Source organism: Xylaria bambusicola (assembly GCF_022495145.1).
Source record: "Xylaria bambusicola strain CBS 139988 unplaced genomic scaffold F5B22scaffold_50, whole genome shotgun sequence".
NCBI lineage: Eukaryota > Fungi > Ascomycota > Sordariomycetes > Xylariales > Xylariaceae > Xylaria > Xylaria bambusicola.
In genome coordinates, this window is record NW_025953603.1 from 66,703 (window position 1) to 82,287 (window position 15,585).

The following is a 15,585-nucleotide window of genomic DNA, read 5'->3' on the forward strand; positions in this document are numbered from 1 at the left end:
TTAGTTGGCAGATCAGGTCAGGTGGTCGTAGCCTTAACTGTTAGATAACTGAAGCAAGGTCACCGGGTAAGGATTAGATACGAAGTAGGAAGGCAGAGCCTCTGCAAAGTGGCGGGCAAGTGGGTCGATGTAGAAGACCCACCCGCCATTGTCTCGGATAAACTTGAAGCCTTTAGAAGTTGCAGAATGTACAGTGTATTCCATACGGTATACTCATCAGCATTCGCAATCGCAAGTCAATGTGCATTGATTGTGTGTGTCAAATAGAGAACAACCGTTCCAACCTAAGCACACACGAGCAACATCACATCAGAGTTTATTGCATGATACTGATATGACTGTAGAAATGAGAAGATTCACTCAAATTCTTCCAAAACAAAATAAAGAGTAAAAAGTGAAGAACAACGACGTCTATCAGGCAGTGGCGAATATTGAGACAATGCCAGCTCCTTGATTTAATATTTAATCTACATCTACCATTCTACCTGTATATGTAGTAAACTTATATAGAAACAAAAAGGTTTTCTCAACCAGGACCGCAGCCAGTTTCACCTGTTACCTTCGTCATCGATTATACTAATTCATCAGTAGATTACAGAACCTATCCGCCGACAGTACCATCTTGACCTTGACAACATGGTATTTCTCACCAATTGCCAGTATAAGCGATCGCTTGTTGATAGACTGTACCACGGTGGAAATAATAGTCAGATGACAATTCACGCTTTTCACCAAGATTGACTCCAGTACTATACGGATGGCGTTGTGGCGAAGAATGATCTGGCCGTTAAAACTCGACCTCACAAGCTCAGCTTTGCTAAATCGCAGATCAACACACCCCTCGTTTGCTTTTATGATCTTGCTCGGAACATCAACATGCTTACTAGTATGATATCTCCCGTTCAGTCTAATCTCAATAAACGAGACGTTATTTCGCGAGAGATCTTGCCGTAGATTTTCTGCTGCCTCTACCGGTGTGGCGATCATTATATCTCATTCATCTCTAATGGCAGCTACATACGTCTTTACCACCCACAAGTCAGCATCAAAGGAATAGAAAGGCATGGAAGAACCAGCCTTCGGATGCCTTAGAAAGAAAGATTTTCTGAATATCATCAAGTTTTTTTAGGGGCTTTTCAGCGAACAGCAAAGGTCGCGCCCTTAATTTTCCCATCGCTGCTGATTTGGTCTAGATCAACATAGGCGCCTACGCAAAAAGCTAACCTAGGTGACGTGCAGCAGAGAACCGCAATTTGATCCACCGTCGTGGCACTTGATACTGCCTGGGCAGTGAGAAGACCGGCGCATATGCCATGGACTCCTGCCCTCCTGATGACGTGTTCCAGCACAGAGTCGTTGTTGATTGATCCAAAGTGCTCAATCAAATCCAACTATTGCACCACACGATTTAGGACTGTGAGAGGTATGATCACAATGTTGCGTCGCTCATCGCTAATGGGCTCATTGATGGTGCTAGATAGTAGCCCTTCCAGTTTCTTGATTGCGGCCCTACCGTTTATAAGTCCGAGGATAGAATCCCCAAGCTATCATATCAGCTCATAGTGAGTCGAGGTCGCAAGCTGCTTCGATTAGGGTTCTTGAAAGAGACGCTTGTCGGTGGAACTGTTTCTATAGCTGTAAAACTTGATCCTGAGTTGGCAGTAGTGTCAAAGATTCAAATGTAATTAGAGAAGGTAACGTATTCATGTTGATGATTTATATTGCCCCTCTGTTATGCCGTCCAACGGTAAATGGTTCATTGACTGTTTTGAATATTATCTCTGCGTACTAGATTTATGCATAGATACATAAAGTATAACTCATTGTCAATTGAATTATGCAATGATAGATAAAAGGAATGGCGACTAATGGTTGATATAAAATGGAAAGGGCTGTCCAAATGAGACGCAAGGATATCGTTGAGAAATAATACACAGCAAAGAGCAAGACGTAATCCTGGCACCTATGGTATTCAACTAATGGCATTACCATCAAGTAAATCATTTATTCATTTCCCCCGCCCTTCAAATTACGTGTGCGAAATTAACATTAACTATATACTTTATTTTCATGTAAGCTGAGTGGTTCTCAGTTCTTATGCAACTGATGAATGCCGCCACCCCCGAGTTCATGAATGCTCATTTGATTACCGCAATACCCTATATTGAGTGTACAAGAAGTTCATCACAAAATAATCCCAGCCTTCATGAACACCATTATTTCGTCTTTGCCACTGTAGGCAGCTCCGTGTGGAAGATGCGGTCCCAGAACGCGCTGGTGACTCCGAAACCCAATTCGTAGTCAAGGAAGTGATGGGCAAGGTGGTACTTCTTCAGGCCCTTATACCACAGCGGAAGGTTCTGGTGATGAAGGAAGTAATGTGTCATATCATACATTACATAGCCAAAGATTCCACCGCAGTAGATGGCCGTCGCAAGGTGCCAGTTAAAGAAGAATAGCGTATGCGCCAACTTCCAGAAAGGCGTCGCAAGGACCAAGAAGAGAGTAGGTGGCATGACTAGACGGTACTTGTCCATGGGAAGATAGTGGTGAATGCCATGGAGTAGGAAATGCATTGTGAGGCCGACCCTATTATCAGGAAGATAACTGCAAAAGAGTAATCAGTTAGCAATTGCCACATTGTAGAGGGGTCTCGGAAAAGACATACTAATCAAGGTGGAACAAGCATCGGTGTAAGATATACTCTACTAGGGTCCATATGAAGACGCCTAGTAGCCAAGCGGCAGCAAGATTACCATAGCTTTGAAAGCCTTGCGATGCGAGATAGGTTCCGTAGGCATCCGCGGGCAGCCACAGAAGAGGGACTACCCACCAGGGGGTCATACTCAGAGGTTCGAGGAAGTTGCCGAACAATGGCGCCGATGCGCCACCCTTGTAATGCCTAGGTCGATGAACCTGGTCGAGGTAGAACTCCTTTGAGAATCCGCCAAACCATACTTGCATCAACAAGGGCTTGTTCAAGTCGAGGAACTTGTGTGTCTTATAGTCTTGGGCCAAATCGGTGTCCTTGCTAAGATCCTCCTCACAGGACATACCGGTTCGGGGATGGATCGTGGGCGTGACTTTCTCGTTGATCTGAGGCTCGACGGTGTTCCTGTGGCCTTGTGTCTTCGGTGCAAGCTTCTCGCTGACGAGAAATGCGACATGGGCATCATCTAGGACTTCGTAGGCAGCCTCGGAATGGGCATGCGAATCTTCGTCCTTGAGAATATCGGCGACATCCTTTCCAGCATATTCAAGAATCAACTCAGGGCCGCCAGGGTGAGCATCGAGGAAATCCGTTACATCGTAGACTTTGCTACCGATGGTGACATAACAGGATTTGGCCGAATTGTGCGACTCGACCTGGGACTGGGTCAACGTTGGGAGAGTTCGTCCCGGCATGATGCCTCTATATTAAGCCGGTATGGACAAGTGGAAACCAAGCAACCAAGTGCGCTTCAATTCCAGGCAGAAAAGGGAGCGTGATGAAGGATATACCTAGGTGAAAATGAGGAAAGCTAGACGCAAGTTATAAGAGAATGTGGCCAAGCTGGGAATCGAAGCTGATAAAGGAGGGACAGAAGATCGATAAAGCGGTATGCCCATCAATTTTGTCAGGGGCCTGGACAGTTAAATTAAATGGTTAGTCCCAGCGGGTCTAGTGCAGTTCCTGGGCATGTACCATTAGTGCTACTGGATATGGAAAGGAACATCCACGCACTCCGCGGCCGCGGGCGTGAGACGCGATCAACCCACAGCAGCGCCACTGAACGGTATCTGCTTAGTTCTAATTGTGACGGCCTGACAGTGGCGTTACGCGCTACGGCTATCGTATGATCCCAGTATTGTGGTAGCCGAATGATAAACGGAAGAACCGTGAATTAAGATGATGAAAAATGAAGAGACCAAGCAAGACGGCAGGTAGCAAGCATACTATCAAAGTAGGTACGGTTATGTAAACAACTACACACCTACTTCGGTACCTAATGTGTACATGCACAGATGGGGGACCTTGTCTATATGAAGTTTCTACCTTCCTAGTGGTGTCCGCACGTGCGTGTAGCCCCTGAATCGAATACCCGGGTCCCCTCGGAGCCTGGGTATCTAGATGTACCTTCCGCTGCTCGGGTAATGCTCAAGACGACCGGGATCCCGGGATCCCGAGAAACAGGCTGCCAATAACCAGCCCACATAGTCCGTTTCAATGTGATGAATGACACAGGTGGACATTTGTGGTACTTGACTCCAATGAGAAATCTCTTTGATATACTGGACAACGCACAGTCGATCATTGTGTCTACTTAGAGTATCAACCTCCTGACATGGCCGCCTATAATGACTTGATATATACAATACTCTAACCAAGGCGGTCTCTAACGCAGTTGCTTCAAGCCCTGCCGGGTATCATGCGATCCAGCCCCATAGTCCAATGCAAATCTCATAACTCCATGCCATGCAACACCATGCAAGAAAATTAAGCCAAAGCCCGTGCCCCGCAACATAGTATAGGTCCATACAGGAACCCATTTGGTAGCCTCGTCATTCTACCTGTCCAAGAATGGCATGCTATTCTTCAAAGTGGTTTAACACAAAAAAGGGGGGTTTATGTGAAGATGTGTACCATGTGATGCAGGATAATAGCTCCAAACAGAGTGTTGCCATACACCCCTGACGAGACACTTGTTGAAATACCTGACCATATATGCCACATGAAGAGAATAACAACTATAGTCTGAGCTAGTGCAACCCGGGGAAATAACGATACGAGAGCTGATGGCCGCGTGCGCCCGAGGATTTGCTGGTCAATCCCTAAGTCTGCTGCAAGTCGTATCGAAATATAAAGACAGGTACAAACGGACACCAGAGCGATACTTTGTCCATACTGTTCCTCGTTGCCTAGCGCGTAGATCCATAGACATAACGCAGCAAGGAGGGCTGCCAATTCAATAACGCGAGTCAAGGTGCGGTTCGGAACTGTAGCATCGCTTTGAGCGGCGAAATCTAATGTGCCACTCTTCCCTGTATTTCGCTTCCTCTTTCCTTCTGGGCTCGGGCTCGGGCTGATGCTAAATGAATTCGCAAACATGTTCGATAAACCGTCCCGTGGATCATCCTGGGTCTGAGGAGCGTGAAATCTGGGTGGCGCGATGTGCAGCTCGGAAGAGCTTCCAAGAGATCTGCCCCCAAAGTCAAGCTGTCGTCCTGTCGACTGGAAGAAATTTTCTTTCTCTTTCGGACTCTCCCGGATGATGGGGCGCATAGGTGGGTTTCGCAATCTCTGAGCTGGATTGGTAGGAGCTGGTGGGACTTTATACCATATAGGCCCTGGTTTTGGTTCAGTCGGTACATCGCTGAACCTCGGGTTGGTATTCTTAATCTTGTAAGGATTATAAGAGCTGAATGCGCGATGTTGAGAAGCGGACGGGGACCAGTCCATTTCATCGTCATAATGGACCTCCTGCTGGGGGTGTTGGATGCTCCCATTAGTCAGGTGAGAGGTGAGCATCGGTGGGCTCCTATTCCCCCTCAGGCCAGCTGCTAATGACTGCTGCGGCGAAATTGCCATCGTCGGGGCTTGCGGCGGACTAGTGGTATGTGATATTTCATCGAGAATAGTGCCGAGGTCATCAGGCTCATTTGCCGTAGACTGCTCATGGGATGCTACGTGCAAGCCAGCAGCAAGCTTTGCTGGTTGGCGAAAGAGGGGTGAGGTGTCCGTGTGAATGGATTTCTTAGCCGCTGAGTAAACCTAAGCCCTATTAGCAACTAAAGACACTTCTCGGCGCTTCAATGACTTACTAGAATCATGACTAAAGGTATGATAACTTGAGCGCCGAGTTGAGCTGACGAGGGTAGCCTTTGGGTCTTGCTGTACTGCGCAATAGAGAACGCGACGAGTCGCACGAACAGGGCTAGCAATTGGTACGAATACCATTGTCTAAAGCCAAGGATATGGGAAGTGAAGCCTCGTATGCTCTGTTTGAAACGTGGGTTCCACGGAAATGAGCACATCCCGAGACTTATTGCCCACCACATAAGCCGATCTGAGTATGGTAGCACTGAGGCAATCATCCGATGAAACGTCCCTAAAGTCACAGGTACCCAGTGATCGTCCTGTGGCGTAGAAGCGTATGGCTCAGTGAGGTGGAGGAAAAACATTATCAGATGCCATGCAGCCTGAAGTGCAAAGCCAGCATGCCAGGTTGACTTGCCCAAGAAATCGATAGCATCCAATACACCTCGCTTCTTTGGGGTGGTCCGCTGCGATCGTGTGCGATTTATCATGCGCCTAAGATGATCTGTCTGCGCTGTGTAACTCGCTTGATGAAGTTTTTGGTTGACTCTGGGTAAGCAGTTCTCGCAAACCTGGGGGTACCGTTTTTCAAGATCCTTCCTGAGCGCCCAATACTTGCGCTCCCTTGCACTATGTTCAGCAGCTGTAGAGTCATCAGGCCACTCGAATTGCGCAAGCGAAGAGTTCAACATCTGTTGATTTCGAAGGCAAGTTGCGCAGAAAATGGGATCAGCCTCTACGCCTGCGGCTGTGGGATTCGACGGTGGGCGAGGGACTGATGATCGCGGCGTCGCAAACTGAACATTGTTGCGCCCGAGGCTTTCGGCTGCTGCAGGCGGATCTGTGATATCACCATTCTACATTAATGGTCAGTTGAACTCGCGCATAATGGCACAACAGATACAGAGAGGCGTAGGGATTGTTCTACCTGGTCTAACCAGTTGGTCGCATCACAGTTGAGACAGTGGAATGACTTCTGAGATTCAAAGCGAATGTTTGATCTCCGTCCGCAATAAAAACATCGCAGAAAAGCCCTGGACCGAAGAGTCCCCATGTTGGCTGGATTGGTACATGTAAAGAGTAGGCTCTAGGCTCTCCGGGGTCCCAGCTCAATTTATGTGAGAAATACGAAATGGCAGCCAGCTAAAGGAAACAAAGTCAAGCAAGCGGATTCGTTCCGATATTGTCAGAACGCGGCCGACGAGCCTAGCATCGGAGAGCAGGTTCTGCCAGGTGGTGAGGCCCGATTTGCTGAGTACGGCGACTGGCAGGGGTAGGTAGCGCCAAGTTTTGTTTATGTTCCCTGTACTCTGCCCTGTACCTAGCTTGCTGCTTGGAAGGCTGCAGCTAGAGCAGCCAATTGATAGGTCAATGGGACTTCCCTGGCCAGTACTTTGCTCTTGGGTGTCTAAGGAGTACAGACCCTGCATGCAAGCCCCCACGGTACCTACCATTACCTTTCTATCTGCTGGAAATATTAGTACTGGTACAAGACTTATTTGTCCCAGGGACATGAGAGCTACTGAGATCTATGGTACATGCATTAACCGTACCTAGGACGTGTAAGTCTTTACATTAGCGGGGCCATCACTGGATGAGGCCAGACAGCAATAGCTTCAATCAGTCTTACAGAGTCCTTCTACACATTCCAGATAACCAAAACGTCTGTAAAGGACCTTGACTCGCATCAAAGCCCTTTCCGACCCTTATGAAGAAGCTACTCAATTCAGTGATACCAAGGGTGAGTGAATTGTATATATCATATCCCGTATGCGACATCCGGGTCTAATCGTTGCCAAATCCCCTTATATTCTATTCGATCAAGAGCATGTATGGCTCACTTTTGAACCATTCTGATTCCTGGAAAGTCTTTTATTTCTGACCCATAGATTATAACACTTAGAGTAGAGATAGATCATTAAGATTATATTCTCCCTGTACTTTTGCAACATGCCCTCCTTGGATTAATCACAAGCACCTCTACCTTCGTACAATATGTTATCAGTTAACAGCATATGGCTGACCATCTTTGACCAGGCTTTAGATAATATGGAACAAGTCGCTGCTGGTTATCCTTGATTGCTAGTCCCATGTCACGGTCAGCTTGGCCATATTTCTGACTTGATAGTGACAAGTAGGTAGTGTCAATGCCGTTGGCCTCACTTCAAGTTGTTGCGTTATAACACGATATTTGATTCCATATATCTAGAACTGGCTTCTTTCTTTGGTGGCGCGGATACTGAGGGTCATTTCCTTCTCATGGTTTTGTGAGAGACTATCAAGGGTGACCAGCCAATAACCAAGCCACTTGGCCAAACGAATCTGTGCGTCAGTGGATGGTGGCGGTATTCATCTTGGTTCCTCCTTCTGCTCAGCGAACGAAGTTTCAACGCCCGAGGCCTCATTACATAGCAGTCGAGTGTTGAGCTAAAGCAGTAGTGAATTACTTCGTCTACATCAGATATCATGGTATCACATGGTATCGCAACTTAAGACGCCACCAACTCCTGTGTATAGGTACGATCTACCTGCTGGTATTAGAGGCACCATCTAGGGGTATGATATCCGTGCTGTTCATTCGGATTTTAACGAATTCTTCTCATTAGCAATGGAGCGTGGCACACAGTATACAGAGTCTTCTCAAGACACCCACTCTCCACATCGTACCTCCCACAATATTCCTCCTATGCCTCCCAGTGTCCCTCGACTCTCTCGTCCATCCACAGACCATCAATATCCGTCTGCTCACCATGAAAACCTGCCACACAAAGAGAGTCTCCTCCATATGAACACCAGTCGCAACCAGGCCATGCGAACCGCAACTGGCAGCTTTGTTCTTGATCTTTTCACAAATGGCATATTTCTTGTCGCCATTATCGGAGTTGCCCTCGCCATTGCGATCATCATCATCGGATTCATGTACAAATCTAATATCGACAAGGTCACCGTTCTAGTCGCCATACTCGCATGGTTACTCATCGCTGGCTACTTCATCTATAGAACAGGTAGAGGAGCAGTACAGGGACCAGCCACACATTATGTTCTGATTATATGTGGATCAGGCGGTCATACAGCTGAGATGGTCCAGATGGTTGAACGAAGTATTCGCCCTGAGAAATCATCTCATCGTCGATGGGCTATCGGGAAAGACGACGAGAAGAGCTACGATAAAATCCTCGCATTCGAACAACGTCTGCTTGACCGTTTCACGCGTCACAATCTGGATAGCGGAACTTTCGATATTGTGCGCTTCGGGCGTGCCCGCTACGTTCACCAAAGCTGGTTCACTACCCCCTTTACTGCGATTCTGAGCCTTCTTGACATCATTGGGATTCTCTCTACATCGCCTCGACAGCGACCTATTCCTACACTGCGATATCCTGGAGTCATCATAACTAACGGCCCTGGAACTGGGTTCCTCTTCCTTCTTGTTGCCCGAGCGCTTCGATTCGTTCGCATTGCACCTGTTAACCATATGCGGACGTTATACGTGGAGAGCTGGGCGCGGGTTAAGTCTTTGAGCTTAACTGGCAAGCTGATTCGATCTTTGAAACTTGCCGATAAATTCATCGTGCAGTCCCGTTACTTGACCGATTCAAATAACATACTCGCAGAGAACCTTTTAGTCATGCCTCAGCAGCCACAAGTCCCCATTGACGATTAGGTACGGAAGACTCCGAGCAATAGCGGTAGGCGGGGAGAGCAGGATCTCATGGGAATATCAAGACCATTCAGGCAGACTGAATAGTCATTCTAGTGGATTTTCTTTGGTGTTCTTGCATAGTATGTATTAGTAGCACAAAGGAGTCACAAAGATGGCAACAGTGTTCCTTCCAGGCTAATCCATGAAGTATGCGCCATGTATTACAAAATCAATCTCTTAACCTTTCTATATTACTCGCCCTTTTATGTGATATGATGCCAATACCTTGGGACTTTACTCGCTTTGACTGCTCTGCGTATTGTCGAAGTTGGAAATTAGCACTCATTTCTCTCCCTACTTTTAAAGCTGCATGGTACACACGCCTTAATTATCCTTAGAAAGATTTTGTAACTAAATTGCAGAGATGTTAACGAAGATTCATATATTAGTATCACTCAGACTCATCACGACCCGTGTCCATTCAAACTTAAACACAGAATACTCTGTATTATCTCGTTTGGGGAGCATACTAGCTCTAATAATATATAGAGTCAGAGCATTTTCAAGCAGAAGCCTATGTGGATGGCTCTTTCTCCTTCATCCCTGGACATATCTTGATCTAATTTGCATATATCATGTGTATATGTTTATGATGCCAGGTTGAATCTGACTGAGATATGTGACAAGATTCGACCTACATTCGAAACACTAGGGGCTGACTTCATGTTGGCAGTCTATCAGAAGAGTGGGCAGAGAGGAGGAAAGAGCATTCAGTAGCATTAGGATCGTGTCGTCGCCCTGACGTCCTTCATCTAGTACAGTATATTATTCACTCTCCAATGGCTCTCACTCGGACCAACAAGAGCAGTCCCATGCCTTTGGGCCCGTATATTGCCCACAAAAGGTTTGCTTTTCATCCAAGTAGTATTCTATTCCTTGTGGTTAGTGGCAGAGTTTTTCTTCTTCTCTCTCCCACAACCCTTCTCCTCATTTTCTCAAAACTTCCCTCCTCCATCTTCATTCTTCATTCTTCTTTCTTCTACTTTGCACCTTCGCCAATATCAGCAGACATCTTGTCAAGAATACTTGTTCAGTCTAAAGTAAGTGGATTCCCCTCTTCTTTCATTATCACTAGGTATCCTTGAGATTCATTCTGCACCCACTTGGAACCTCCCAACACCATCACCAGAGGCATCATCACGGGTGGCACATTGAACACTACTAGGCTTCTTGCCTTTGAAGTCCACTTCTTATTTCACCTCTGCTTTATAGCTCTCATCTCTATGCTGCTCTCGTGTGTTTCGAGTGCTGCTTTGTCACATCACGACTCTCTTCTCTTCTAGTCTGGCTGTCCTGCACCCTTTTGGAGCGAGCCTACCCGGGAGTTGCCCTAGGCCCACTCATATCAACATTGCTACTGTGGGCTGTCTATATATCCTGCCTACCCATCATATCATTTCTCATACAGCTCTGTATGTTTCGAGAATATCATGATCCCATATATACAATATCCCAGAGATACCCAGTTCTGCACTATCGAGGAGAAATCATTGTCTACGGCTATGGCCTTCAATTCTAACCAGAAAATGTAGAACAACTCAACACCAAGTCAGCGAGACATAGGGGATGTCACTGCCGAGAGAGACCGCCCCCATTGCGAGGGAGCAAGACATGAGTTCGTAAGTCAGACATTCTCTTACCGCGTCCAGGTCTATCTAGGGAAGGCAAGACGTCGCTTTGATTTACTAGGCTATATCGAGGCCGAAGGTGCACACTGTACTTTGTGGTCAAGATGTCTTATGCCTCACTTCGCGACTGGTTAGTTCAGCCGTTGCCAACCACGGCCGACAACTTGGAAGACAAGCGCCTCCTTCTATCGCGGCACCAGCCGAAGAGCTCTGCTGGCAGGGCAGCTTTTTACGATTGTCGATAAGTCTCATAGTCGGTCATAAGACTATATCACTCATCCAAACACCAGAGCCACCTGATGCATGCTTCAGGAAGTACCGGTACTTCTTTGCCTGTATCTGAGCGGCAACATCATTCACTACACGCGATGTCCCAGGCAAGACCCGGGACAACTTGCACCTGCCTTGCCTAACTTAAAAAACACGTTGACCACGCAGCTTTGGCAGCCCTTCCCATCTTGTTAACCTCATTCCCTCATGTCCACAACACAGGTCTTTTTCATTCACCTCCGAACCTTCATCCCATGTCCCCACCTCGCGCATCCGCCTTCGTCCACTTTATCCAACACAACATCTAAATTTAGCCTTGTCTTGGTCTCGGAGTTTCTGCACGCTCACACTCGGTTCCTATTGGATGCCCTCCCTCCCATTGTTCTTGTCTATATTTATCACTGGAGCCATTACATTTCATATATACATCACTAGAAGCCTTCCTCGCGTTGACCCGTGGCCTTCACTTTGGGGTTGTACATATATATATTCCCGTGGTTTCGACAAGTCCAAGGCTCTTGCAGTGCCACCGATGCATGGTTGACTCTCTACACAAGTCGCCCACTCAATCCCAACTCTACCCTCTCATATCAACCTATCTCTCCCCCTTTTCTTATAGCTTCTGCTTGGGTCACACGTAATATCAGTTGCTCGTCACGAACTACTTTACAGTATTGGTACCCTATCTTATTGTCCATCCTCTCAACTCGACGTTCATATTTAATCGAGTGTACTACACTCGCATCGACATCATTAACTTGGGACGGATGAAAGTTTCTCTACGGCTGATTCTAGTATAATCATTCGTTATCCATATCTACCGACTTTACTAGACCTGGACGCGTTATTCATTCATCTTTACTATATTAGCTTTCATCATGCCTGCTGACACAGATAGCAGTGACGACTCTGATGGAGGAGCACCTCTATACCCCTCCATGACCACGCCCATTGCACCGCCCCTCCGGCGTCATGAGGAAGCCAAACTTGAGTCGCCATCTGACGAGGAGAAGGCGCTTGTTCGTGCCTCTGAAAATTTTGGAAGCTTGAAGGATCCTTTCGCCGAGACACCTGGTGTCCCTCAATCGATTCATCCGAATGCTTATTCTCACCACGTTGCCTTTCCGCAGCCTACTCCTAGCAGGGCGAACAATGGATTTAGTCGTTTTGGAAACGCCCAGTCGGCTGGCAGGTACCGGTCGTCGACTGCAGCACCTGGGGGTCAAGGCAGCTCCGTTCCTAGATTCCGACCTGGTATGGGCGGAACTCCTTTCAACAATGGAAATCTACTTGCTGATGAGGTAAGATTAGGGTCTATGGCACTGAGCTGGATGATTGTACTATTTCTAAAGAGCAGCGCGATACTAACTGAGACTAGCCGGGAGTATATTCTTGCCAGCAGGTCTTTGCGTCTATCATGACTGCTACTCAATACGTCAACATTTCACCAGGCTTGTCAAGCCAAACCCAAACCCAACTTACACATCTGCTCCAAGAGATATCTCAAGGGTTTAGCACCATTACTGTTCAGTTGCGAAAGCAACGCGATGAGGCAAATCGGGGCAAAGAAGATGAGCACGAGCGCTACAAGCGCGCCATGCATGAAGCTGAAGAGCTACGAAAGTCACTAGAGGAGGTGGAGGCCATCAACAGAACTTTGATGCCCCAACTCAACCACAGCTCTGAGCGTGAGAACCTGATGAAGGACCACATCAAAGACCTACAGAAGCAGCTAGTCGCTGTCCAGAAGCAATTGGATACACTTACGTCGGATGCAGTGCGCTTTCATGCTCACCACGATAAGGTTATTGAGAATTACAAGGAACAAGATGAGAAGCATTTCAAAGCGATGACTGTATGTTGAACAGGTACAATCTAAACAAGCGTACATATCACTAACTTGATATATCGTAGGACCTTGAGAGTGAGGTTAAAGCATTGCGTTCTAACTCTCACATTTCTCTTGGTGGCGCTTTTTCTACACCAACCCAGCCTGCTTCCGTAAACAATGTGCAAAGCACCTATGACTCTAACAGCCCGAAGCCTAGAAACAAACTGTCAGCTTATGAAACTTCTTTGCTTCTGAATGACCTACATAAGTTGGTCGGTCCGCCCAAGAAAGACAGTTTCGTCCCTAATCCTCAAGCACCAGCCTGGGCACCAGCTACAGCAAGCATTGAGACGTTGATCAATAATGCTGCAAAGTCTTCTTCCAACAGTAGCACTGAACGACAGGATGATTCGTCGTCTGGCAATTCAGGTGAAGTTATTCTCTACAACGGCCACGGCAACCAGTCCAAGTCGTTAACGCCATACGTGGGACCACCCGCACACGGCGGTGCACCAACTTTCATCCGCACACCGTTCGGCGTCGTGTTCGGTGAGTATCCCACGGTTGAAGAGAATTCTCGTCTACCGGGCGACAAGTTCATTCCGCGTGAGAAAGAGGAATGGGAAGTAGTCGACGTCCAGCGAGCGATGGCGCATCTCTATGACCTCTGCAAGGGCTATGTGGCCAACTGCCATATGAATAGCCCACCCAACGTGCCATTCAACAAGCTTAAGGAACAAGAGTCCTATACGTGGCATTATCTGATGCAGCAGGTCTATAAGGACCCCGAGCACGCATCAAGTCACCTAACCTATCTTTTGAGCACCAGGGTTTTCGTCCCCTACCTTCTCCAGCGTACTTGTGTCGATTATCTACTCAAGAAGCTATTGACACCTCAGGTGTTCCTCGGCTTTTCCGATCAGATGGACGCTCATCTTAGAGCTCTACAGGGCCAGCTCGCCAACATCGCTGGTATGTCTCCTCACCAAACCGATCATTGTCGCACGCTTTTCCATTTTACTGACACCAAGCGCTTGCACAGATAATCGAGATCGTCCTACTTACAACCGCAACCGCCAGCGCGTTATTGAAGACCACGCAAAGTTAATCAAGGCCATCGCTATGTCCAAGGAGGTCTCTGAATTTCGCAGACGGACCGTGGAACGTCACGCTAATATTATGAGCGCGCTTCTTGACCCCTGTCGTGCCCAGGGAATTTCGGTCGAGGTTGCCCAGAAGTCCCTACGCATCATGGCCGCCGCTTGTTGGGACATCAGTATCAAGGTATGGAGTAGCGGCAAGACGCTTCACTACGTCTTTCCGGAGTGTGCCAACAAGTTTTCACCCGGTACCATGGAAGCATTGAATGGTCACCACATGGCTGCCAGTTCCGAAGAGCTTGTCGCCTCGCAGTGTCGCGTCTCCCTTGTAGTTACGCCTACTATGACTCTTCGCGACGATCGTGATGCTGCTCGCATGCAGTGTTTCGCCATTCACAAGGCTCAAGTCTTGGTGATGAAATAAATGCAATCGCTTCGGGTTCGGGATGCGAATTGGACCTTACCATCCTTTGTTTGAGGATTATCCGGCTCTACTTCGTCTCCTTAATTCTTTCATCACTCTCTTTTCTTTTACCTACTCACATGCCCAAACCAGTTATCGAAAGGTTGAGGCCTACCCAGCTCTGGATTCTGGGCTGTGCGCAAATGGCTGCTATATTTACACTCGACCTATTTTGCTGGTCCTAGGCATACGCGGATCAATTGGTCGATACTACAGGGTAGTGATGACCTCTTTGATCAACAGCAAATATGCACCAAAAACACTAGTAAATCCAGAAAACTCGGAAAAAAGAAAAAAGAAAAAGAAAAAACCCTTTGCTCTATGGGAGAGGCGATCTATGCTTGAAAGCTCGTCGAAATGAGAAAGCGCTCGCCGTCAATGTGCACGCAGTCCGTGGAGAAAGTGCTCCTACGCCCGCGATCGCTGCATGTTTCATTCGCCTGGCTATTTCGGTTTCGCTAGTACCGTTCAGAGACCACAGTGGTCTCTATCGATCGCAAGAGTTACTCCCGATGCTTTCCATTTCTTCGCATATCGCGTCTATTACGAATGGAGACATCTCGTCTCGATCGCTTTGCAGAGTACAATGTCCTCTCACAAGGCTTGTGACCTATCGGACAACTCTTTGCCGGAATTTTGGTTGCGATAGTAACCGCCCGTCGGTTTAATCAACTATTGCTCTCATTACCTTTCCTTTCCTTATTCGACTCATAATATGCAGAAAAATCAGACCGCAAATGCAACGAACGGGTTTTGGTGAGAGGTCGAGGGTTTTAGTAAATACTCGTTTACT

General features: G+C 47.4%; 5 protein-coding genes across 5 annotated transcripts; 3 read left to right on the forward strand and 2 right to left on the reverse strand.

Moving 5' to 3' along the window:
• The first annotated feature begins 1,258 nt into the window (after positions 1 to 1,258).
• On the forward strand, positions 1,259 to 1,733 carry F5B22DRAFT_424322 (uncharacterized protein). Its single transcript, XM_047971682.1, has one exon. The coding sequence runs from the start codon at positions 1,309 to 1,311 to the stop codon at positions 1,561 to 1,563; it is 255 nt and encodes an 84-aa protein (XP_047827233.1). The 5' UTR covers positions 1,259 to 1,308; the 3' UTR covers positions 1,564 to 1,733.
• Positions 1,734 to 2,110: 377 nt separating this feature from the next.
• On the reverse strand, positions 2,111 to 3,617 carry F5B22DRAFT_424325 (inositolphosphorylceramide-B C-26 hydroxylase). The gene is made up of 2 exons (XM_047971683.1): positions 2,669 to 3,617; positions 2,111 to 2,607 (listed from the first exon to the last, which is right to left on the reverse strand). Exons 1-2 carry the CDS (start codon positions 3,403 to 3,405, stop codon positions 2,217 to 2,219), a joined length of 1,128 nt encoding a protein of 375 aa, XP_047827234.1. The 5' UTR covers positions 3,406 to 3,617; the 3' UTR covers positions 2,111 to 2,216.
• A 540-nt stretch (positions 3,618 to 4,157) lies between these two features.
• F5B22DRAFT_621429 (uncharacterized protein) lies at positions 4,158 to 7,028 on the reverse strand. Its single transcript, XM_047975891.1, has 3 exons — positions 6,726 to 7,028; positions 5,803 to 6,654; positions 4,158 to 5,752 (listed from the first exon to the last, which is right to left on the reverse strand). The coding sequence occupies exons 1-3, from the start codon at positions 6,849 to 6,851 to the stop codon at positions 4,607 to 4,609; spliced, it is 2,124 nt and encodes a 707-aa protein (XP_047827235.1). The 5' UTR covers positions 6,852 to 7,028; the 3' UTR covers positions 4,158 to 4,606.
• A 1,621-nt stretch (positions 7,029 to 8,649) lies between these two features.
• F5B22DRAFT_638813 (oligosaccharide biosynthesis protein Alg14 like-domain-containing protein) lies at positions 8,650 to 9,461 on the forward strand (the record flags this gene model as incomplete). The annotated part of the gene is made up of 2 exons (XM_047977635.1): positions 8,650 to 8,716; positions 8,752 to 9,461. The coding sequence occupies 2 exons, from the start codon at positions 8,650 to 8,652 to the stop codon at positions 9,459 to 9,461; spliced, it is 777 nt and encodes a 258-aa protein (XP_047827236.1).
• A 2,815-nt stretch (positions 9,462 to 12,276) lies between these two features.
• F5B22DRAFT_638814 (uncharacterized protein) lies at positions 12,277 to 14,753 on the forward strand (the record flags this gene model as incomplete). Its single annotated transcript, XM_047977636.1, has 4 exons — positions 12,277 to 12,699; positions 12,777 to 13,253; positions 13,313 to 14,201; positions 14,272 to 14,753. 4 exons carry the CDS (start codon positions 12,277 to 12,279, stop codon positions 14,751 to 14,753), a joined length of 2,271 nt encoding a protein of 756 aa, XP_047827237.1.
• Positions 14,754 to 15,585: the final 832 nt, after the last annotated feature.

What these genes read in the sequence shown, in the direction of transcription:
- F5B22DRAFT_621429 (XM_047975891.1), bottom strand. Translation starts at nt 6,851, where the DNA reads ATGGGGACTCTTCGGTCCAGGGCTTTTCTGCGATGTTTTTATTGCGGA. An exon ending in CGACCAACTGGTTAGACCAG is followed by an intron (nt 6,655 to 6,725) that starts GTAGAACAATCC and finishes CCATTAATGTAG; the next exon opens with AATGGTGATATCACAGATCC. An exon ending in TACCTTTAGTCATGATTCTA is followed by an intron (nt 5,753 to 5,802) that starts GTAAGTCATTGA and finishes AATAGGGCTTAG; the next exon opens with GTTTACTCAGCGGCTAAGAA.
- F5B22DRAFT_424322 (XM_047971682.1), top strand. Translation starts at nt 1,309, where the DNA reads ATGCCATGGACTCCTGCCCTCCTGATGACGTGTTCCAGCACAGAGTCG.
- F5B22DRAFT_424325 (XM_047971683.1), bottom strand. Translation starts at nt 3,405, where the DNA reads ATGCCGGGACGAACTCTCCCAACGTTGACCCAGTCCCAGGTCGAGTCG. An exon ending in TGCTTGTTCCACCTTGATTA is followed by an intron (nt 2,608 to 2,668) that starts GTATGTCTTTTC and finishes ACTCTTTTGCAG; the next exon opens with TTATCTTCCTGATAATAGGG.